Genomic DNA, 24,465 nt, shown 5'->3' on the forward strand with positions numbered 1-24,465 from the left:
GGAGGGGCTCTGTGGGGATGCAGAGGGGGACCTAAGCCCCCTGGCTCCTGACCACCCTCATTCGAGCTTGGAGGCCCCGGTCTTATTTGTGTCTTGATGCACCCTAAGCCAACTCAGCTCACTGAAAATCAAAAGGCCAAACTAAAAGTGGTTGTTTCTGTGACCCGGAACATGACTCCGCAGAGTGACCAAGCTCTGTCCTTGAAGGGCGCCGAGCAGGCGGCCTGAAGAGCAGAGGGGCCACGTTGGCAGCAGAGCGAGCGCTGCACACGGAAGACAGAGAGTGGACCGAGGGCTGGCGCACACGCGGGACGCTGGTTCCCGCGGCAGGGGATGCCTGCGAGACGCCACCTGTGCAAACGACCACGCCTCTGATTCCCTCTGTGCTTGGAGGTACCCACTTAGCAGCCTGTTAGTGACCACTCTGTTCCCTGGAAGAGGTACTGTAGAGGGGGGGGACTTCAATTCCTGCCTTATGAAAGGACACCCAGCGTGGTCAGTTAATCAGCTGCCTCCCTGGCTTGGGTAGTGTGACCGGCCTGACTCAGCCTTCCACTTCCACATCCCCAAGGCCAGGTCCTGGGCCACTGCTTGGTCGCTAAGGTGAAATCACTGTGTCAGGAGGCTTAGGCGGAGCCATCCATCTGCTGAGATCCCAACCGAATCGCTGCTTCCTCCTCTACATGGCGATGCAGTGTTACCCCAGCCAGCAGCCCTCCGGCTGGTATCAAATCATGTTTCTGTTTGATCTCCAAACTATGACAGCGAAGCATTCAATCAGCTTTGTGAGGACATCAGTCAGACCAGAATGGGCTGCCACTCACACTGCCTGTCATGCACCGCAAGTTCAGTGACACCAGGATTGTTACAGAAGGGACCTTAAGAAGCCATCTTTGCTCTTTTTATCTCTAGACACCAAGTGATGTCAGGAAGATGCTGTTCTATCCTGTCCTGCAAGATTCCCAGGGTCATCGAGAGTGGTGGCGCACGCCTGTAATCCCAGCACTCGGGAGGCTGAGGCAGGAGGGTTGTTGTGAGTTTGAGGCCAGCCTGGGCTACACAGTGAGTTCCAGGCCAGCCTGAACTACATAGTGAAAACTTGTCTCAAAAAGGAAAAAAAAAAGATTCCCAAGGTCTCTGTTATCTTCTGGACAAAATACTCTTTCATGCGATCAAAAATGATTTCTTGGGTGAAGGGTTATAGCTCAGCGGCACGGCACCTGCCTGGCAAGCACAAGGCCTGGGTTCAATTCCCAGTACAAACCCCACCCCAACTCCCCCTACCCCTCCCCCAAACGATTTCTTCCTGCTTGAGTCTCTTTAGCACTGAATTACAATGTCAGTCCTTTCTACTTCATCAAGAAGCATGCAGTAGGTTATTCTAAACCTACATTCCTTTAACAGGAAGTAGCTCACATGCAAGTGGCTAACGGGGAAACGACGTCCGTCTCAACCCACAGTCCTGTTTATACAGACAGGAGTTTCTCCCCGGCAGTTAAAGGTTTTGTATCACTGGGGAAAAGCAACTGAACGCAGAGTAAACTGGAGCAGCTGAGCGCAGGAACGCACGAAGGAGCCCCTTCTCCCCACACCTAGGCGGCCCTGTGCTGCTCTTCAGAGATGGCCGATTATGCCTGTCTTCCCCACCTTCCTGCTGCTGTTTATGTCTCTAGAAATCAGCTGTCTCCATCCTCCCTTACCTCTTCTTCTCTTGTAGCATTCTGGCTTTGGAGAGCAACGATCAGATGTTTTCTATGGCGTTTCCTATGTGTTAGGAATCTAATAATGCCTCCTTGCACCATTCTTGTTCTTAGGATTCTGGGTAGTTTCCCTACGAGTTCTAGCTGGGTTTTCAGAGGTCTTCCCCGACTTCCTTTGCCTGTAACCCCTGCTGTGTTGTAATGTGCCATTCTGCATTTATTCTATGATAGAGGAAGGGGCTGTACCTAAAGCCAGGCTTTAAGTCCACATTCACAGCCTTCTCCTGCCCACCCTACCTTGATATATAAGTCGGGGATCTTCTCTGATAGGAACTAGTATCTATTCCTTCCGGGACACCTCTTGTGTCAGGGCATGGATACCCTGCTGTAAGGTACTAAGCCTGGCTCTAAAGAGACCTCCCGAGTCCTTGTAAGTCCTGCTCTGTGGATGTGCTGCGGATGGGCAAGGCGCCCACCTGGCAGTGGGGACATGGTCTAGGCCAGTGCATCACAGTGGTTCACCCCTGGAGGCAGGGATGGTGGGAGGGGGCGTGATTTCAGCCAGGGGAGATCACTCCTCCCTCCAGGGACTTTTGCTAGTGTTTAATAGGATTATGAATTCTACAGACCATGTACACTGGGAGCCTGCAAGGGGCACTAGATGGGGAGAGGTAGTCAGACAACTTAGTCAAGCAGAACCGAGACAGACAAGGAGAGGAAGAGAGAGGAAGGTGAAGAGAGGAGGGGCGGGAGAGGGGTAGGAATATGCATTTGGAGCCAGCGGTATTACACTTCCGAGTTACATGAAGCAATACAGTTACTTTCATGCTTACAGTGAAATACCCAGTACAAACTGGGTGTAAATTAATTGCAACTTTTGATAAACATAATTACAAAAATCAAATTAAGTACTCTGGTGCATAAGCAGGGCTTGTTATTTAAAGCAAATACATATGTGATGAAACACCTAATAAAACAAAAATCTGCTTTGTTACTGCTTTTTTCTTTGGTAAGACTGTGGATTGAACCCAGAGCCTCACGCGTTTTAGGTCAGCACTCTACCACTGAGCTACATCCTCAGCCCTCTTTCAATTTATTTTGAGACAAGGTCTCACTAAGTTGCCCAGGCTGGTTTCAAGCTTGGGATCCTCCTGCCTCATCCTCCTGAGTAGCTGGGATTATAGGCGTGCATCACCATCACACCTGGCCTATTTTTGTAACTTCTTAATCATGACTTTAGCTGTTTTCCCCTGAAATATCTCTCTTCCTGGAGTTACAGAGGAAATGCCATGCAGTGCAGGCATGGAAAGCGGGGCAGAGGGAAAGGCTAATGTCTTGGCTTTTGCCTGTCTTACTTCTGAGCTAGAGCATTGTTTTATTTTACAGTAATATTTTCTGGTCTCTGATGACATCTATGCCTGTCCTTGATCAGGATGTCTGATCTGTCTTGATTTTTAGTACATAGGCATAAATGTTTCATTACACTGATTCCTACTAAATGTCATCTAAGCTCATGCTATGAATTCTCTCATGTTTTCTGAAGCGTGAGTAAACCTCTCAGTTGGAACTATATACAGCCTGGAGATAGCACTCTTTGATTCTGCTCTCCAGACCACGGAAAATGACAGCTGAAGCCCTTGTGGGACAATGACTCCTAGCAGGGCTTTTATTAGCCCATAGGGTATCTTTGGTGAGCTAGAAAAAGGCGTGCTGTTGTAGCTTGTATCTAGATGTCCCCCCAAAGCCTCATGTGCTCAGAGGTTGGGATTTTGGAAGGTGGCGGAGTCATGGGTGTGTGATACTGGGATTAAGGGTGTGTGAAAACTGAATTGGTTTAGTATAGTTCTGGATATGGATAGTGGCAGCCCCACCCTGGTTGTAGGTGGCAACAATCAACATGGGCTTGTAGCCGGGGATGGAATACAGCACAAAGGGAGAGATGGAATGCAGGTTTGCTGCTTCTTGCTTGCCCTGCCATGGACTGTTTCTCCTCTGCAATGCCCCTCTGCCATGCCGCCCTGCCTTGGAGCCAGCCAACTATGGACTGAAACCTCTACTAACTGTGAGCTGAAGTAAATCTTTCCTCTTTTAATTTGTAAGTGTTGGGTATTTTGTTTCAGCAACAAGAAAAGTAACTAAGACACATACCTTCCTACTGGCGGATGCAACCCAAGTCGTGTGTCAGATGGGGAAGCAGGGCAGGCCGGGTGTCAGATCCACTTGCTCCTACAACCCACCAGCCTGTGCCAAAGGCCACCTACCACTAATCGTGTCACCAAGGCTCTTAATTTTCTGGGCTTATGCTCAGAGCTGGGGTCTAGTTTGAGGCTTTGGTTGAGCATACATGTAGGACAGATGTGAAAAACTTAGGAAAACTGAGTCATCACTTCGTGAAAATGTAAGCCTAAGAAGAAAAACGTCAGAATCAAGCAAACCTGAATTGGTGGAGATGGCATCTAGTATTTAAAAGTTTGAAGGTTGGACAGAAACTAATTCTAGTTTGACCACTTACCAGGCCACTTCACTGAAACTCCATGTTTTAAAAATCTGCGAAATAATGAAAATACTATTTCATAGAACCTAAGACTGCATCAATCATACAAGCAATCTGCATTTCAGAAGTTTTTAAAACATGAAAAAATGGCCAGATGGGATGGTTGAATGCATCCTAATAGCATGGGTATGAGGAGGGTACAGACTATATGGGCTGGAATCTGTCACATACTGTAGCATAGGCTAAGAGTCCCTGTCTGAACGCTTGGGACGAGAAGTACTGCAGCATTTGGAACACTTCATAGACTTTATTGATTCAATATCCCTCATCTGAAAATCCAAAATTCACCACCTGGGACTCCCACCATTTCAGATTTCAGAACATTTTGGACTTCAGATTTTTGCATTAGGGATGTTCAGCCAGTATCCACCTTAAAGGTCATGTCCCCCCCTGTGAGGACCAAAGGAGATCATGCAGGTCACGTTCTCAGCCTCCCAGGGAGCAAGAGCTCGGTTGAAAGTGGAGACCGCTCTTATTATTACTGTCGGTGTTCTCTGAAGCTGGCAGTAAACAGTAATCAAAGGGGTCATCCTAATCTAGCAGAAGGAGCTGGATGTTGTCTCTGCTCTGAAGCCAGCATGCGGGAGATAAGTCCACACTGAAACGTGCAACAGAGATTAAATACAGAACACATACTACACTGCAATCCTGCAGAAATCATCCCATTTGTTCTCTTGATGGAGGTTCAAATCTGAGATACGTAAGAAAGGAAATTTCTGGAACATTTCACTGCTAGCTTTTCAAGTGTTTACTCTTTTCTTGTCATGAACAGCCCCTACTCTGATCTCTACAGGTTGAGACGGCCACCGAGGGGCTCACAAGCGAAAGCCTCTGAGGAGACTGCGATGATGTCAATTTTCACAAGGGCCTGGAGGTGTCTGGCGAGGGAAGGAGAGGCGCCAGGGGTGTCTGTCCGGCTTTTTCACCTGCCACCAAGGCAGCTGGTTCTTGGCCTGGGTTAGTCGTGAGCCTGGCGCCAAAGAACAGCCATTCATTGTAAAGTCGGTGCCGCCAGTGGGGGATGCTGATGCAGGGAGACTGATGCCTGAATTGTAATCTGGGAAAAATGCCTGCTGGGTGCCAGCGGTCTATAGCAGTCCACTCTTCCCACAGTGTGAGCTGGGTGCATTTTAAGAGACCCGATGGGTAGAAGTGGGGTGTATAGGAATGTGTCCAAACCATAGCCTGCAGTGACAAAAAGCAGGCTGGGGCTCTTAGGTATGGAAAGGGTCAGTACAATCGCAGTGGCTCTCCTACAGAGACAAGGACTCTGTCATTTTTCAGGGTGATTCTCAGTTGGCTCCTTCTTCCATTTATGACTTCTGCTTGTTTGACATCGGGACTGATACAGATGGTGTACGGAGAAGGACAAAGAGCAGTGTATGGGGACAGTTTACCTACCTCCTCAGGCTGGCTTCTTAGAAGCAAAGGAGATAGCATGGAAGCTATGGGCGAGCAGTTATGCCATGTGAGAAAGAGATGTTGTGTGGTCACTGCAGAAATGAGAGGCTTTGAGGGTTTTCCAGGAGGCAGCTCTAGGTCACAGTGCCAGGGGAAAGCCAAACTGCCAGAGGAGACAGAGGCAGCTGAACTTTAAACATGTGGCTTGGTTGAGCTGTAGTTCACCAATGCAGCTCCGGTTTCCTCTCTGCAGGCCAATCACCAGCGCAGTGCCCAGCGTCGGAAGCCTGCCTGAGGGTCCAGGGCAGGATGTGGCATGGCCGGGAGTGGCACTGAGTCACTACCCCCTGCATGTCGTGGCACATCTGCGCTGTGCTCCTGTCTCCTGATGCACCAGAGGACTCCTCCAGGACGGCACATCCCACTGGATTTGCCTTCTCCCTCGGAAGAGTGCACTCACTAATAGGAATTTCCCAAAGCCATTTTCCTTCGGTTGCTTTGGAAATTCTGCATATGTGTGCAGATCCCACCTTACCCTTCCTTAGTCTTCGCCTGCTGGTTGAGATGCTGTGATGACAGATTCCCCACTGTGGTCAAGCACAACCTTAGTTATTTTTCTCGTTGGTGAGACAGAATACTTGACACCCAAAGTTACAGGAAGAAAGGTTTAATCGGCTCACAGGTTGTGAGGGCTTTGGTTGGAGCTAGTTGGCTGGCTCCAAGGCAGGGTGGCATGGCGGAGGGGTATCACAGAGGAGAAGCAGCTCGTGGCAGGCAGGCAGCAGCAGAGCAGTGAAGTAGCAAGCAGTGACAGCAGCTCTCTTTCTGTCTCTTACATTTTTACCCTTAGGGCGGGTAGTACTTACACCCTTAATCTTAGCATCTCATCGGGACTCAATCCAAGCATCACACAGTTTAGATCCAGCCACCTCGATAAAGCCCCATCTGTGACCTATGGACCACATGAGGCTTTAGGGGGACGTCTGGATACAAACCATACAAAGTACCACGCGGGAGTTAGTCACTTTGCATCTGGGTTTCAATAGTGCAGCCGGATCAAGAGCACAGCTAGAAGGGCGGAGGCCCGGAGAGGAGCCAGAGCCTCCACTACGCATACATGGACATGAGAGTGCAGGGGCTTCGGTAGTAGCACTGAGCCTGCCTCTTGTCTCGTCGTAACACAAGCTTGGGTCTCGACGTTGGTGTGAACTCTACTTGTTATTTTCTGCAAAGCTGAGGTTTACTCATGCAGGGCTTCTGCTCACAGATCTGGAGCCTTTGTGTGTGGAAAACAAACGAAATCCCCCCCTGGACAGGCCATGTATAGTCCCCACTCCCTCGCCCCCCACTCCTGGGCAGGACATGACCTCCAACTTGCCCGACCTCGAGAATGTGTCAGGTGGGGTCCACTGGCATATGTTACTGCACCAGATCACAGAGGATTTATATCACTGGCAACGGTCACTGTACAGAGCGGAAAGACTAAGAACTGGTAAAGGCAGCGGTGGCGAACCTAATGCATGTGCCCTGTTGGCTACGTGTTATCACTGAAAGCTCTAAAGGGTTCATCATCACTTTTAGAGGGAATTAATGGGAGCCTTCCATATTAGTCTGTTTCACTGGTGTTTTATTTTGGTTTAATGAGGAGCAAATCTTCATGCTATTTGTGGGGAAGAAATAGTTGGTAAAAGGTCTTTTTCTTCTAGTCCTCCAAAGGGTGAAGCAGCACTGACAAATGGCCCTGGACCCACTGGAATCTGTTTCCCTGTGCCTCCTTCTCCCCTTCCTTCCAGCTGGCCCCTCCAGGGAGGACAGCACCGTGCCGCTGTCCAGGCTGGGGGACAGGACGCCCCGCAGCAAGGCGTCTGCTTTCCTGCCTGACGTCCTGGCGGGTGGAGGGGCATCCCGCTAGAATCATTTCCTTACTGGTGTGGGTCATCTGACCCCTTTGAGAACTGGAGAAGCCATGCATATTACCTCCAGGAATACACTCGGTCTTCTCAGCCCCAGTATTTCACATGCGATTTTAGGGAGTTTGGGAATCAGGCCAAGAAGCAGATTGCAATCTTTTGGTTGTTTTCAGTCCAGGGATCTCCTAGAAGTCTGAAGAGGCTATGGACCCTTCCTCAGAATAATGTTATAATAATAATAATAATAATAAAATAATAATAATACACAGATTTTTATGAGAAACTAATGATAATGAAATAATTATCAAAATTTAAAACTTTTTTTTTTGTTTTTCTGGTACTGGGAATTGAACTCATAACCTCGCACTTGCCAGGCAGGCGCTGTGCCACTGAGCTAAATCCCCAGCCCCCTAAAAACTTTTCCTGATAACCTATGAACTTTTCTACGTATGCATTAAATACTAAGACCTAATGGTGAGTCTAACTACTGTTATTCTGAAATAATGATGAGCATAAAAGATATATATTTTATATACTTTTAATAGAGTATTTTTATATATATTTTTACCAGGAATCTAACTCAGGACCTTGTGCTTGCCAGGCAGGTGCTGTGCCACTGAGCTACACCCCTGGCCCACATAAAAGATACTTCACAAAGGCTGCCACACTGTGGTCCAACGTGAAGATGCGTGGTGTCCCCTGGGGGCACTGCCAGTTAGCACTAAAGATAGGGCTGAATTTCAGCTAGAGGTGCATGAAAATCTAGGGCCATGATGGCGAACCTTTGAGAGCTTTCAGCGACACAAACAGCCCTCTGCGGCATGCGTGCCACGGGTTCGCCATCCCTGATCTAGGGTGTCTCCTCCCATCCAAGATCCTGAACCGGGGATTCTCCATGTGGTTGGCTGAGTGTGGCTTGGGTGTGGAGGCTCCTGTTATCCCCACTTAGGTGCTCTGAGGCTGTCCTGATTTTGTACATTCCGCAGGAGAAGTCAAAGGGGACGCTCGCAGCCACTGCTGTCCTCATTTGTGGAATGAGGAGGGTGGGGGACAAGCAGCTTCCTGCGTGCAGAGGTAACAGCGCAGGGAAGCCCTCTGTGAAGCTGCCCTGAGCCCGGGACATGGGTCTCTGATGCGCGTCTGTCACTTGGAGTAGATCTGAGACTCACACAGTGAGTGTGTCTCTTCCCTCAGCCTAGTCTTTCCAGGGGCGCAACCCTCAGTGGGGATCCTGCCTGGCAGGCCTCCCCTCGCCCCAGCAAGACCCACTGGCTCACGTTTGCTTCTGATTCTCCCATTGGCCTTCTGAATGGTGCTGAAAATGCGCACCTGTGTGAAAACATACTCAGCGGAAGGTGGGGGGTTGCTGCGAAAGTGCTTTGTGGCCCTTGCACATACAAAGGAGGTCACCTTGGGTTGTTGTTGAGAAATACCAGGGAAAAGCAGAACTTCTCATGGGGCTGCTAGGACCCAGGCCTGCACAAAGAGGAGGAAAGATTTGCATCCTAGACCAAAGAAAGTGCTTTTCCTGACAAGTGGCTGGAGGGCACAAACTTCAGAAGGCGCTCTCAAAGCAGCTGCCCTGGCAGGGACCCTCCTGAGAACAGGCTTCATGGCTATTCTGCAGGCACACCATGCTCTGACTGTCATCTGGACAATGGCCTGTGAAAGAGGCCCTCAGAACAGCATTTGCTTACCGATTTTCCTCCTCGCTTCATTTATACTTTCTCCCAGGGCTTTTGCTTCAGAAAATCTGGAAAAGAGGAGGGAGGGACAAAAAAAAGAAAAATTTCCTTTTTTTGTTTACCATAGATCATGTTCTAAAACTAGATTTCCAAGAGGTCTTCAAAATCGTATAAAACTTCATTAAAAGACATATTAACCTTAGAGATAAAATTCATGCGGTGGAACTTTAGCCATTCTGGCATCTGATGTTCATGCTCACGTTCTCTGATTTATGACTTTTGATTTCTATCGTTTTATCCTGCAGGGGCAGCAGGAAAAGGCACGTAGGTAAGGTTTCTGTGGGTAGTCTGCCAACCACGGTGCCAAGATCTTATAGCCAAAAGCCACACAATTTTTTCCCTCCTGATTGCTAAGTAGTGTATCAGAGCCTGGTGAACGATGACTGGTCACAGCCTGATCCGTGTCCTGCAGGTAAAGTTTCACTGGGGCGCAGCCACGCCCACTCTTGCCTGTCTCGTCTACGGCTGCTTTGTGTGAGTGCCTGAGTCGTGTGGCTGTGAAAGAGCTTCCTGACTCTTGTTACATATAATTACTGAGTCAGATTTTGAATGTGTAATTTCAGAAAAACAATTCCTAATAATCCCCTACCCAGAAACAAGCACATTTTGATAAACACACCCATCCAGTCTTTTCTTCTAGCAAGTTCTTACAGGGTGAGATCATACTATGCATGTAATTTTGGATCCTCATTTACTTGGTTTTCCTCAGCATTGTAAATGTTTCTCTATATCACCGGAAGTCCTTTGGTGGACACATACCAGTTCACAAGGTGGCTGTGCTGCTGTTTAGTTCTCTATATTTTTTTTAACATAAATTTATGAGACACTCACAAGAAAACCACCTTTGCACTAGCAAAGTGGCATTGGAAATGGGTATCAGAAACACATAGTGGGTCCTTACAAAATGTGGGCTGCTTTTCCTTCCTTTCCTTTCTGTTACAAAATTAAAGCAGCAGTTGAAAACCTATGAAGCATGACACATGGTGATGGTAACATGTGTGTCCGTATTCCCTGACATGTGGCTGTAGTAATACATGTGGATGTATGACATAATATATGGTGATAGTAAATCACTGTGGTGTCTTGGGTAATAGCAGTCATGCCACCAGAGTTTGACTAGGAGGGGGCCTATCTACAAGCAGGGTATAGTTGGGAAAGCTTTATGTACAAGATGAGCTTGAGCTGGGTCTTGTGGATGCATAGGAGTTTTTAGGAAACTTTTTATTCTGGAACATTTGCAAATTACACAACATAGAACAGGAGGGTAAACACGTGCCTACCTCCACGTTTCACTAATTGCCCAACTTTACTTCAGACACCTTTCCTCTCCCCTGTCTCCCAAATCTTGCTGGATCGTTCAGATCCCAGCTGTCACACCGTTGTATCTGTGAGCACTCCAGCTGCGCGGGGCTGTGCTGGGGGAGGCAGGGAGGACACAGCACAAGCAGTGGCCAGGCTGCCGTGGCCGCACCGTGCACGGTGGAAAGAAGTGCGAATTATGTCACTGCTATTTTCCAAGTCTGTCTGCTTGGCCTGGGACTGCAGACAGGAACTTTCCAGGGAAAGGGACTAAATTTTTCTCCACGTTAGGTTCCTTGGGACTCCACCCTGGGTCCTCCTGAAGGCTGTCCAGTCGAGGCTTGTGTGGGTTATGGATGTCTTCTCAGTCCGGGCCTGGCACCTTCTAGAAGTAAGTGTGGTTCCCGGTGGTGCAAATTCCACTCACTAAACAGTTACAGGAAGCATAGGTCACTGTGCTGGGCCCGATGGGGTCAGGATGGCAGGGTGCTCTGAGGTGTGGTGCAGGCCATTGAGAAGATGACACCGGTATTTCTAAAGGAGGGACTGTGACTGATCGCTGCTGTCTGTCCCCCGTACCTAGGATTTCACAGGATTTGAGAGTCACGCATTGCTCAGCGAATGAATCCAATTGCAGTTTCAGTCTTTGGATGAAGGAAAACATAACAGCAAGACTGCAAAAGTGAAATGCATGCCAACAGGGGCTAAGCAGGAGGGTCGTTTCCACCACAGACCTGCCCAGAGAAGCCCCAGCAGGTCAGGGCTGGCTTCTCCAGGCTTGGCGGTGTCCAGATGTCCGGGACCGTGGTGCTGTGGTCAACGCCCTGCTCCACAGCTGGCAGGAACTGTGGGCAGTGCCAGCTGCTCCCGGCCCTCCTCTGCACTCTGCCAGCCCAGAGCTGTAAAGGGCTCTCCCACTGGAGAGGTGCGGTCCCAGCGCTGCGCCGTCCTCCTGACAGCTTTCCCTCCACTCTGCAAGTTGTCGCTGCTCCAGGCCACCCCACCCACATGTGGCCCTGATCCTTGGTCGTCCAGACAAACTCCAGAAGCCCAGCCTTGAGGGAAGAGCGGGGAAAGGGAGAGCACTGAAGGAGGCGAGGAGGCAGGAGGAAGAGGAGAAGGCCGGGGAAGGGGTGGGGTGAAGAGCACCCCTGCAGTCCCGGCGCCCACTGCATCTCCTTGCGTTCGGCAGCCCGAGTGCCCCTGAAAGCTGGGCCCGGGGCTCACCCGGAGGACACTGTGTAGCTGGGTGCAGGTCCAGTGCCCACGGCAGCCTGCTGTGTTCTCCCCCCAGAGAAATCTCTGGGGAAGGGCAAGGGCTGGCCTGGGGAGGGAGGAGGAGCACAGTGCCAGGCTGCCCTTCAGCCAGCCGTCATGACGCTGGGCAAACACTGCCACCGGCCTCTGGGACACTGGCTCTCCTGGGCAGCTCCTCCTCAGGCTGCTCTGCAGACGTCTTCCAGAGCCCGGGCCATGCACGCTGACGACCCTCAGGCTTCTGCCTAGGCCCTGGTCTCTTCAGACAGCCTGGGCCACCAGGTCCTCTCTACTCTCTGCCACACACCACCACAATGCCATCTTAGCCCGCCTGGGCTCTTGACCCGCACTGCCTGCTGTGAGCCCTGCGGATAACTGAGATGCTCCGTGTCTGCAGACAACTGACTGCCTCGCACCCTAGCGCCCTCCCCTGGGCCCTTCATGGAGTCCCAGAGTCCCACCCGGCCGTTCTACATCCTCAAGACCCTCCAGTGCGCATCTCCGGGGCTTGGCTCCCACTCCCGCTCCAGGTCCATGCTTCCTGACCGCAGGCTGCTCCCGACGCCTCAGTGCAAATGCCCTCCCGACCCGAGTCCTCCCCAGCGGATAATTCTCATCCACAAGTGCGCGCTGTGACCTCCAGACAGGGTCCCGATCCCTCAGCAGATGGCACAGACTCTCCATCTCTTCCTGCTCTGCTGGTGCTCACGTCCAGCTCTTCCCTGCCCTCCACCCTTCTAGGCTGGCCCACCTCGCTTTCAGCTCCACCAGGCGTCACCTTCTGTCCTCTGGGAGTCCTTGCTTTGCCTTGCAGCCTCTTTCTGCCTCATCCATTTCCACTTAACCTCTCCGGGGTTTCCGCTGGACGTCGCTGTCTCTGCCTAGCTCTCCCAGATTGAACAAGCCACCAGGGCTGATGCACCCACCCGCACCACAGCACCGCGTCCTCCCTTCAGGGGCAGAGCGTGCGGCTGTGGGACGCGCTCGATGACTCCTTTGCTTCACTTTCAACGTGGTAAGCTCTGGGAGGTGGGTGGCCTCGCTTGCTTAGTTCACTCTTACCTCCCTGGAGCACAGAGCCGGGTTTGCTCCGAGGAAGCAGGCCCCATGAAAGCGGGTAGGCTGCCCGGTGCACCCAGGCAACCAGTGCCAGGCGAGGCCGGGACCCCGAGCCACTCTGCCTCCTAGCAGCTGGCTCCAGGCTCACCGTTTCCAAGATTAGGATGAGGCTGGGCTGCTGTGGGAAGCACACGCACGCACAGGTGATTTTTGTGTGTGAGTGCTGACCACTGCCAACCGCGGGTGTGTGGTGAGCAGTGAGAGGGGCTTCAGGCTGGCTGCAAGGGGTGAGAATTATCCGCTGGGCAGGCGGAAGGATCAGAACGGACCCCTGGAGTCAGTGATCAAGGACACCTGACACAGTTCCGACTTTCCCAACTTCAGACGGGATGGAAAGAACGTGAGGAAGGAGCGAGGAAGAATCACATGGAACTTTTGAGACCAGCTCCTGGGAAGATCTCTTCCCGTCCTTGGTGTGTGCCAGGTATCCCTGCGCAAGCAGCTGAGGACCAGGACGCCGTGCTCCGCCCAGGGCAGCTAGCGCCGCACTGTTCACAGGGACCGAGCAGTGGCTGCTCTCATCAGAGGCCTACCGGGCCTGCTGCTGGTCCTCAGCCACAGGGTCCCCAGGAACCGCTGTGCTCACGGTTCCTGTCATGCCGGCAGAGTGTTTATTTAGGTCAGTGGGTTAGGTCAGTGTTGTTTCAGGGCTTCTGCGGGGTCTTTTCTAGTCTTTTTGTCTGGAGTAAGTAACTTGATATGTTAATTCTTTTTAGTGAATGCTCAATATTCTGCTTCAGAGAGGGAGACAGAAGGCTGGGCCTGTATTTTGTTATCTCCTTCCTCCAAAAACCTATACATGGTACCTTGGCTGCCTCCATTTTACTGTGAGGAAAATCCATCCTTTGTTCCTCTTGCACTTTTTAAATACCCACAATCCTTTTCGCTTTTGTCTCCTCCAAGATGGCTGCTCTCTCGTCTCCCTCAGGGCGGTTCCTCCCAAGCCCCAGTCTTCTACTTCTAGGAAGCTTGAAGTTTGCCCAAGCAGTTTTTTTGGCTGCTAACATTCCTCAAAGTCAATTTCAAATTATCATTCTCAAACAATCTGCCTACCATTTCGGTGTCCAGTGTGGTTTTTAAAACTGTGGGGAGGTTGAGAAGATTCTAATTTAATCTCTGCTCTCTGAGTTTATAATTCTAGTTGAGCAGACAAGGTGTAAATACAAAAAAACAAATGGAAAATAGTAAATGTCAGAACTGAGGTCTCACAGGAACCAGGGTGCTCCCATTTGCTGTGGGTGTTACTTCCAGATGGTGCCCACGATTTTTCTGCACCTTCGGTCTAGTTTTCCTGTCGGTTTCAGATTGCTGCTGTGCTGTGTGGGAAGCGCCTGACCGAGTGAGGCTGCTTTTCTTGATTTTGTGCACATTATCGAGGCCTTTATTTCCCACCGCCGTTAATCTCCCCATTCATTTTTTTCTTTTGTTATTTAATGGGACTCTGTGTGTGAGGGATTCAGTTTGTGCGAAGAGTTTGAACAAAAGAAGTTTGGCTGTGCATTGCTCGGGCACTGATATTTGCCAAGCACAGGGGCGCCAGCCTCTCTTGATATTATTATAGACTACGTGGATGAGTCAGGCCTGGAAAATGTAGGCATTGTGAGTTGCTATTGTCCTCTACTGAAAAATCCTGCTTAAGAGGTGGCTCACAGACTTGAGGTCATGGAAGGGCAAACATCCTATTACTAGGCCAACTTCTTGTTTCTGTTGTCGCTGACAGACAGCCCAAGGTCCCCACACAGGGGTCGGAGCTCTGAGATGTGTGTGCGTCCAAGGATGTGGGACAAAGGGAAGAGAGAAGGCTTCTGTTAAGAATCACGGAGAGTGCAGGCCACTCACAGTCCCCGTCTGCAACTCCAAGTCAGTCCTTATACCTTAGGGAGCAGAGGGAATCAGAGGAGGTTCAGGGTGGCTGATAACTCTTGCCTTTGTGATTAGAACCCACTTGCTAGGGGGTAGAGCAGCTTTCGTGAAGGGTGATTCGCTTCAATCCCTCTTTCATGCACTTTGCCAATATGGTGTCATCACTAGCCGGTGGGTCATGGATGCTGAGGAAGGTGACACTTCCAGAAGAGGAGGGACAGTAACTGAATGCCATGCTGAGCCTACAGACGTCCACATAGGCCCTCCTTGTCACTGGGGGGACTGGAACAAACGTGCGGAAGGGGACGGGATCACTGGATGAACATCCTAAGGAAGGGTGCCGCAGACACCCCTGTGAACATCTGGGCCTGCTTTCGGGAGTGCTGCTGGAATGCTGGTCACGCAGCTGTGTCCACAGGTGACGCTTTCTCTTAGTAGCTGGTGTAAGCATCAGTGCGTCTATAATACCTCATAACTGAGTCATCTCTGTGTGACTGCAAACAAAAGCGCCAAGCCTGAGAAAGGGTAGGTTCTGGGTTACACCCTCTCCCTCCTGGGTGCCTAACAGGGCTTTAATGATGGGTAGTACAGTAACATTAAACAGATGTAGAAATTTGTACAAATGTGGGCTGGTCTCCCGACTTCTCATTTGACTTGAAAAGACTGATTTACTGCTGGGAAAATCTCTTTTCATTGGAAAGCTTTGTGCGAATGTCATTCATTCTCTTGCACAATGGCCACAAGGAAGATGCACTCACCAGAACTGCAGCCTGTCCTGTGTGACCCAGAGAGCCTTAAACCCGAAGCACGTGTGTCTCGTGGGCTGTCAGACTATACTGAGCTACAGCTAGGATGGCTCGGTGGTGATGAGAAGCCTTTAGGAGGCTGCAGCCTGCTCGTCCCGCTTGTTCCCCACTGGAAATAGATCTGAACTCCAGTACAAACAGAACCAGGAACCAGGCCAATCTTGGAGTAAGAAAGATAAAATATCATGTTCTCCCCGAGTCAGGAGTTCATATATACTTGTGTGTACAAAAGAATAAGTTGGTAATATTTTTAATTGGTAGAATTCTGGGGATCTTACCCCAGTGGTTCTGGATTCCAAGGTCTCTGGACACTGTCAAAGCCCAGGGTTTTCTTCTGAGGCAGGGTCTCACTTTGTAGTCCAGATTGGCTGGCCTTGGGCTTGTAATCCTCCTTCCTCAGCCTCCTGAATGCTGGGGTTACAGCTGAATGTTATCATACCTGGCTCACACCATTGGTTTCAAATCTGGTTGTAGTGGATACATATTTTAAAAAGGTGTGCTCAGGCCCAGTTTATGAAGCCAGGATGATGATGGCTCGGGGCCACCAGAAGTCCTGCTGGCTGTGACCACTGTCCTCTATGCTTGTCTTCAGACATACATGCAGGACAGGTATCCTGCTCTGACACATCCAACTGGCCAGGTCAGAACACATGGATGGCTAGCAACAGGGACAGGCATGAGAAGGTATGGACTCTTGAAAGTGTAAGGATAAGCATATGTCCCCCTCCTGGGGTAGGCTCGGCTTTTACGAGGTTCATTTTATCCACCCCTACCCACCCTTCTTTCAGTTAATTTGCTCTTTCATTCCTTTATACCCCCCTCCTGCTCTCAGAGTTAGGGTACCCTGAAGTGAGTCTTCTTGGTGGTGTGTTTCAGGTGCAGATGTTGGGAGATTACAGAAAGTGCGTCCCCTGCCGTGCCGTGACTCTGGGCTTTGTGCTCCTACACGTAGGCTCCATCGCTCCTCCTGCTTGGTCCTCATCCACAGCTTCCTCTTTTTGGCACCTGTCCACTGCCCCGTGATGGACACCCAGAGAGTGTCCCACTGTCCCTGGCCACAAACGATGCTGCGTGAGCACTCTTAGGTGGGGCTGGCTTGGGGAACAGACTCCAAAGAGGCACTGCTGGGTCATGGGGTGCACTTACCTCTTTTGACTGAGAAGGGCTGAACTGTTCCCCAGAATGGCTGTGCTCTTGCCACCTGAGGTGGGGGACGTCCCCCTGCCCAGTGTGAGAGCCACTCTGAGAGTCTGGGGGCCCGGCACCGGTGCTGCCTGCCTTCCCTGCTTTTCCAGTCTGCCTTCCTGCCCCAGGTGCTAACTTCCTCAAGCCTCACTCCACCTTGACTGCTTCTCACATGGAAGAGAAGGGAGAGGCCATCTTTCATTTTCTCCCTCCACATCGAAACTGATCAGCGGGTCTGGATTTGTTCTCTATTTGTGCTTCCTTCCAGGGCGAGCTGCCCTCTGAACATCCGGTTCCCCGCATACCCGTCTTCCGGGTGGCTGGCTTTCTCAGTCTCTCCCTTGGCCCTCTGTTTTTCTCTTGCCACTTAATTCTTTTTGGGCCTAAATCTTGCCCAATCCTTCTCCATTCGAAACTAACTTCATTTCTCCTTCAACTGCTGTTTTTTCTCTTTTGAGAAAGTTTTTCATAGTTCAAAGTTACTGAACACTTTTCCTGGGGTGGCGAGGGTCCAGCGCAGGGCTCCCCGCAAGCCACACCTCAAGAACACATTGTTCCTCCTTTTTCTCTGTTACCCCCAATTCCTTTTCGCTTGCTCCTTCACACCCCGCATGCCGCCTGGTGGTCTTGTGGCCAAGTCTATGTGGCTGGCCCACTTCCTCCTGCTTGTTGCTCTGTGGCATTTGACACCACTGACAGTGTGCTGCTTCTGTGGCCATCTGCTGCGGTTTAGGTTAAGAGCATCCCCAAGAGCCTCCTGTGCTCGGAGGCGGGCTTTTGAAAGTGATTGGATTACGGTGCCACAGCTAACTTGCTGACAGGAGGCGGGGCCTGGGTGGAGCCCCGTCTCTAGGGGTGTGACCTGGAAGGGCCTATCCCTGCCCTGCGCTACCACCCTGTGAGCAGCTTTCCTGCACCCAGGCCCTTGCCCTGTGTGCCAACCGTGCAATGGCTGAAGCTTCAGAAATGTGAGCCAAATAAACCTCTCTTCCTTTAAGCTGTAAGTGTCAGGTGTTTTGTCCCAGCCACGAGGAAAATGACCTGGACGTCATCTCCCGGCTTGGCTTTCCTGACTTCACTCTCCCTCATTCCTTCCCTTACTCTTTCTCCGCTTCTCCTCGGGCCTCCTTTCCTGGAGTTCCTCCCTAGCTCGCCTACTTCTCAGCCTGCCTCCGAGTGTGGTTTATAAGCACATCATCTCTCAGACTGGATCTTGCTGAGATCCAGCAAATTGGTTTTGAAGATGTCCCCTGGGCTAAGATCTAGAGCTGCACATGACCTGTGACAGTTCCCTGGGACAGTCAGAACTCTTCCTCGTGCACTGGGCTGCGCTCCCGGCAGTCCCTTCTGCTATGTCTGGTGAAGCCACACACGGGCTACGACAAATGCCGCATTCTCTCAAGGGCCCTGTCTTGTTGGACAGCACATCAGCAGACAGACCTGCCTGCTCTGACAGTGGCCCGCAGAACTCACCAGGGGACTCTGGGTCACAAGACATGAGTGAGCTCTTACACTAGGAAGTACAGGGCTGCTGTCCACCACAGTTGGAGGGCCGCACTGCTGAAGTGTAGTGAGGTCCGTAGACTTAGTCCCCCACCTTTGGGGCGGGTGGCAGCAAGAGCATCACAGGCTGCAGAGAGCTGATGAGCTGTGTGAGAGCTGTATTCGGGTTAATGCGTAGCTGACTCCACCCTCAAAGCTGCTCACCCCAATAGTACGGGGGCAACGAGGCTCACACCTATGGTAGAGCTGAACAGATGTCATGCCTTTCTCACAGAGGGAGGCTGGGCAGCGGGAGGGACAGACAGCGCCTTTCCTTCCCCTGGGCTGGCCTGGAGGGCCAGCTGCTCTCGGACACAGCCTTACCTCTGCTTCAGAATCTGTTTGTTGTCATTGATGGTAACGCTGTCCGCGTGGTCCCTCTTGAAGATTTCAAAAGCCTCCTGGCGTCCTAATGACATTTCCTCTCTCATCCCTGTTTGGAGACACAGCAATGGCCTCAGTCACAACATCAGGATCCTATTAATTTCATTGTCACTTTAGTCAGACCGCAAAGCCGGCCCTGGCTCCACGAGGCCCACAGCAGAGAGGCTGCGACCAGACAGGTGGCCCCAGGCTCTTCCAGCTGGCCGACAAGCAGCCGGCAGCGAGGAGGCCCTTCCAGCGCCACCGCTGCGCCCCGCAGGGCTGTGCCTGCGTGGTGTCCATGTGACTCGTGGGGGGTGGGGTCTGGAATGTCTGGTCGGAGGAAATGAAAACCAGAGCAGCAGACCCTGCATCGCCCAGAACATCTGCAAATGCACTTTCTGCCATCGCTCAGTGCCACATTTCTCCCTGTGTTCCCGCTATGCCCCGTTTTGGTTCTCTGTTAAATTTCACCCTGAATTTCCAAGCATTTAGTCATGAGAGTTATCAACTAGACTGAAAGATACAGAATCTAGAAGACCCCTCTCGGTTTCCATAGAGTGATGCATCCCTGCCTCCTGTGCCTAGTGAGGGGTCCTGGTCCCGTTCTGGCTCAAGGTTGTCATTCACAAGGCCCATGATGGGGACCCCGAGCTTGTGTCTCTCTTCAGCACCCAGAGTCACCCTCATTCACTACCTGCCGCCTCTCACCTCTGGGCCCGGCTCAGAGCTCCAGTTCTGGAGCCTGGAGTCAGAAAGCCAGGATTCTTGGAGCAACATGGTGGCATCCCTGTGCCAGGCCCTCAGCCTCACAATCTCCTGGGATGGGCCTCAGGCCAGGGCTGTGCCTGGATTTCTCAGTGAGAGCTGAATTCACAGCTGGGCTTGAACAAATCAATAGTCTTTAATATGCTTCTGCCCGGGGGCTACGTTTCCACCCAGCGGTCTGCTTCTCTTTCCTGGGAACCCAAGTAGAAGAAATCTCCCTCCACCATGCTCCTTGTTCATGGCTGTGACTCTCCTGACCCTCCTTGTTCATGGCCGTGACTCGCCTGACCCAATATACACTGCCACTTCATATGACCATGCTTTCTCTTTGTTACATGAAGTTTCTTAAGGGTAGAGATTTTTTTTGTGACTCCCTAGCATCCTGTTTAATGTCCAGCATTGAGATGGCGCTCAACATTTGTCTGTTCAATGAGTGGGGGTCGGGAATGAGGTGGGCATGAAGATGAGCCATGCTCTGGTAGCCACACAGGGACACGGGCCGGGACCAGCGAGGCTCAGTGTGAGGCCTTGGGTACCAGAGACTCGTTTGTATGGGTGACACGAGCATCTCTTGCCTGGAAAAAACTCGCCGAGTCTCATCTCCCAGCCTGGGCATGCGGGACCCGACCAGCCCATCTGACACCAATTTAATGATTACTGAGATAAAAATAGCACCGTGAAGAATGTCTGGATGGTGAGACTCATAATCACACCCGCCCCTTTCCAAGTAGAAGCAATTGGGCTGCTCCCCATCTGTCCTGCATGCGGCAGTGTTGGGTGGGTTGGTGAGTGCTGGTGCACAAGAGACACCAGCAAGGGGCTTCCCCCAGCCCCAGGGCCACCAGGAGTGGGGGACTCACTCTTTACCGCTCCTGTCCCAGTCTGCGCCCAAGTGTAACAGTGCATAATCAGAACAGCCAGTGGGGAGAGGGCGCACGCCTGTCTGGAACAGAATGAGGGACAGGAAACCTTGGATGGGCTTCCCAAGTCCGCCCACAGAGGAGGTGGTGAGAAGGCTCTTCTGGGCAGGCAGGGGCTGGGCTGAGCTGTGAGGGTGGAGAGGTGCTCAGAAAGCTGTGATGAAGGCAAAGGTTTGTGGTCTTTTCCCTCCAGGCTCTGCTTTCGTGGCAGAGTGGACAGTGAAGAAGGACAGAGGCTGGGAGGGGCCATGCAGAGGTTTTACAGGGCTCATGACACTGCTCTGCAAGCAGGCCCTGGAAAACTGATGGTTGCTGCTTGCCCGAGTCTTCCCTGAGGCAGACAGCAGCAGAAAGGATGAGGGCTGAGCAGCGAGGTAAAGGCAGGAAGGAAGTTTCAGAGAATTGTGGAGATCCTGCCAAGAGATCCGGGGCTGGCAGAGGAGCATACACGCACAAATCAACAATTTCCAAAGATTCAAAATTTAATAAAGTATATATTGTAGGAAGGTCACTTTGGAAATATTTAATATAGTTGACAAATTAAAGGACACTCGGGGACCAGGCATGGTGGTGTACACCTGTAATCTCAGCACTTCGGAGGCTGAGGAAGGAGGATCACAAGTTTGAGCCCTGCCTGGGTAATGTAGCAAGACGCCGTTTCAAACTAAAAAAAAAAAAAAAATTAAAAAGCACCAGGAATGTATCAGTGTGAAGGCCCTGGGTTTATTCTCCATAGCACAGAAAGGACACTTAGGGACCTTGCAGTGCCATGGGCTTTTCACCGGCAAGGTGGCAGGGGCTTTCCTCCAGCTGTCGCAGAGAAAGGGTTCTGGAATTGGAGTTGTTGACGGTGGTGACCACAGATGAACGCCACTGGTGCAGTGACTATCCTGGCAGCTTCCTAAGTGTCTGCTGGGGGAAGCGGGTGAGGCCACATAGCCCATATTACTGTTATGGGAAGCAAGAAGGCAAAGCAAGGCCTAGGTGTGCACAGAGCTCCCGGGTGGGTGGGCACAGGGAGGAGACCGAGGGTCCCTCTGTAGCAGCTGGAGCAGGAGCCCGCCTGCATGCCAGCCACTCCTCCCCACCCGCTTCTGCTTGCTCGGGATCCACGTCTGGCTCTCTTCAGACTGTACTATATTAGCTCTCACCCCTATTTGGGGGTCACCCACAAAATTAATGAATGACTTTATTTCTTGAAGTTATGTCTCCACGTCCTCTGCCCTTTGAAGATTCAGAAATCAGGCGTGACGGGCTCTGGTCTGTACGCACACACTGTACGCATCAGAAAGAGAAAGGGCCAGTGGAGCAGGAGTGTGTGAAAGCTCACCTTGCTAATGAGAGTCATCTTGTTTGTTTATTCCCTCAAGAAGTGTTTATTTATCTTAGGTGCTGTGCCCGGCGCAGCGTGTGACAGAACTGCCAAATGGAACAAGAAGATGAAAGCTTTGATCCTTGTCTTTAAAGAGTTCAAAGTCTGGGGAGGGAGGAAGAAAAATGAAGGAATAATTGTCCCCCTGTTTGCTAGAGGGAGGTGTCCAGCACCAGGAGAGGGAGAGACAGTGAGGGGACATTTGTCCTCCTAAGGGGAGGGGAGAAGCCAGGCTGCAGGGGTGGTAGTGCCTGACCTTCACCTGGAGAACAGGGAAGAGCACGGGTGGAGGGGGACAGGAAGTGTGGATTAAAGGGCAACTCAACAGGAACATCTTTTGAGTGATTAAAAGTGAATTTCTTACATTCAGTAGGCTGTGCTCAGCAAGGTGCTTTCTTACATATTATTTCAGTCAAACATCTCCATGATGTCTGCTGGTAGTTTTGTCTGATTGATGAGGAAAGAAATGGTTACAAAGGGCTGAAAGTTGCCCTGTGTTTAGCAGCAATCAGATCTCCTCTTAGATCATTGCCCCGCCGCAAGGAGAAACTCCTCATAGGGAGGGGAAATGGGTGGCGTTCAAAACGACCTGGTATAAACTAGTTTACTTGGCACGTTGATGAGTTCTGTCATTGTTTCTAGAATCTGCAAGCTCTGTGAGGGCAAGTAGTTTTGTGAGGTTTGTTTGCAGTGGTATTTCTAGCATTTGTTTAGTAGCACGCAGGAGGAACTTGATCAAATGCCTTTGAGTGAATGAGTAAATGGATTAGTGTTTCAGGAGCTTTAGGTTTTTTTCCCCTTTGGCAGAGCAGACCCCACACTTTGCTCTTTCGCCTCCACCACACGCCACTAGGCAGCTTCGTCATGCCTGAATGGGGTGAATTTAGAAAATTCAACAGTCTTCTCCCTACTACCTGTCACCCTGCTCACCAGCTCTCTATTAGAGATGAATCCCCACTCTAAGACGCTATTGTAAAAATACAACTACCCCCTTGAAGGTATCAGCTTTTTTTTTCTTCTTTGTCTTTTTGAGACAGGGTCTCGCTATGCAGTTCAGGCTGACTTTGAGCTCACTTTGTACCCCAGGCTGGTCTTGAACTCACAAAGATCCTCCTGCCTCAGCCTCCCAAGTACTGGGATTACAGGCGTGTGCCACCACACCCGGCTAGGTATTAGTGTTTTAGGGCTAGTGAAGAAAAATTCCATAATGTGTTGGCCACTAGCTAACAGGTCCTGCAGAACCACCATAAGCTCCTCACCGAGGGTGAGGGCCGTAGGAGTGCTGATGTGCTGTGCTCATTTTTGCTCCTAGTTGTTTGTTTTTGGTGCATGTCAGATCCACTCTCAACACAGAATCCTACATAATGTGGATCCTAAGAGAAGCCTGCTGGCTCGCTGAGTCACAGGGCCACCCCTACCTATAGGAGAGCCCTCTAAAACATGACCATGCATTGTAGGTTGTGGGTTGGTTGGAAAATGCCTGCAATTCCCAAAGCTATAACCTCTTCTGGATTTTTTTTTTTTTTTTATGCCAATGAAAGAGCACTTGGTGGAAATGGCACTTAATATGGGGCTTTGGAAAAGCCTTCGATTTGGTTTCTGCAGACATCAGGCATCAAGATTCTTATGTGCCGGTCCCTCACCCACCTCTTAATGCACTTTTTTTTTTCCTCCTAAAATTTAATTCTTTATTTTTCTAAAGGATATCACCCAGGGCTTTTGGAAATCCTCCCTACCCTCAACACCGGGTCCCATAGAAACCGAACGGAAAGGACAACACGTGGCGGGGAGCGTTCAGGCCACGGCCTTTGGACTTGCTGCTGATCCCCTTTTAGTTCTGGAGCGCATGGACCAGAGCTTATTTTCCTGGCTGCTTCCAAGCAACCTACTGCTGCTTAAGCTATTGCTTAAAAATTGACAGAAAAACTAAAATGATGGAGGGTTGTGTTATTCATGCTGAAAAATGATTTCCTAGTCGGAGCCAAAAAAGTATTTTCTTTGGGAGACATTTACTGCAAGGCTTCGGTTCTCTCTGACTGAAGACAGCGGCAAGAAAAGACCAATGGGGGGGTGATGAAAAGTGTTGGGGGGGTTTTCCCAGAGCGAGGGGGTCTTGAAATAGACAGTCTGAGACTAAAGGCAGCAAGCAGCTTGGAGCTGGGTGTGGGACATTCAGTGCTAAGGTGGGAGGGAAGCTGGATTTGGGAGGATGAGTGCCCTGTCTGTGGCTTGAGGTGCAAACTTGAAATGGAAGGTAAAGGACTGGCTCTGACACAGGGGTGTGACAAAACCTATGTCACGCAGAGTACAGAAGTGCACGTGAGGAGGAGACTATGGCATCTGATATAGAGTGTGTAAGCATGGGCATTTCTCAGTAAGCACAGACCTGGTGAAATGAACAGAAACAGCTTCACACTAAGAACTGGAAGAGCTGGGTGTGGTGGCACACATCTATAATCCTGGGGTTTGGGAGGCTGAGGCAGGAGGATTGCCATGAATGTGAGGCCAGCCTGGACTACATAAGTGACTTCAAGGACAGCCTGCACTATGTAGCAAGACCCTGTCTCAAAAAAAGGAGAAAGAATTGGAAGAGAACTCCATCCTTGTCTGTATGCAGATGTCAGAACGAATGGGCCAAGAGGAGGAGGAGGAGGAGGAGGA

The 24,465-nt window shown here is 50.9% G+C and overlaps 1 protein-coding gene across 3 annotated transcripts in view; it reads right to left on the bottom strand.

Annotated features, from left to right (window-relative positions):
• Kif6 (kinesin family member 6) overlaps nt 1-24,465 on the bottom strand; it is a gene marked incomplete at its 5' end in the record, with an annotated part of 243,879 nt that overhangs the window by 56,465 nt on the left and 162,949 nt on the right. For all 3 annotated transcript variants that reach the window (XM_013517004.1, XM_013517005.1, XM_013517003.1), the window contains 2 exon segments: nt 9,263-9,318; nt 18,706-18,814. In XM_013517004.1, the coding sequence (XP_013372458.1) occupies nt 9,263-9,318; nt 18,706-18,814 (165 nt within the window).

This window comes from Chinchilla lanigera, unplaced genomic scaffold (assembly GCF_000276665.1).
Source record: "Chinchilla lanigera isolate Chin_1 unplaced genomic scaffold, ChiLan1.0 scaffold00036, whole genome shotgun sequence".
Lineage (NCBI taxonomy): Eukaryota > Metazoa > Chordata > Mammalia > Rodentia > Chinchillidae > Chinchilla > Chinchilla lanigera.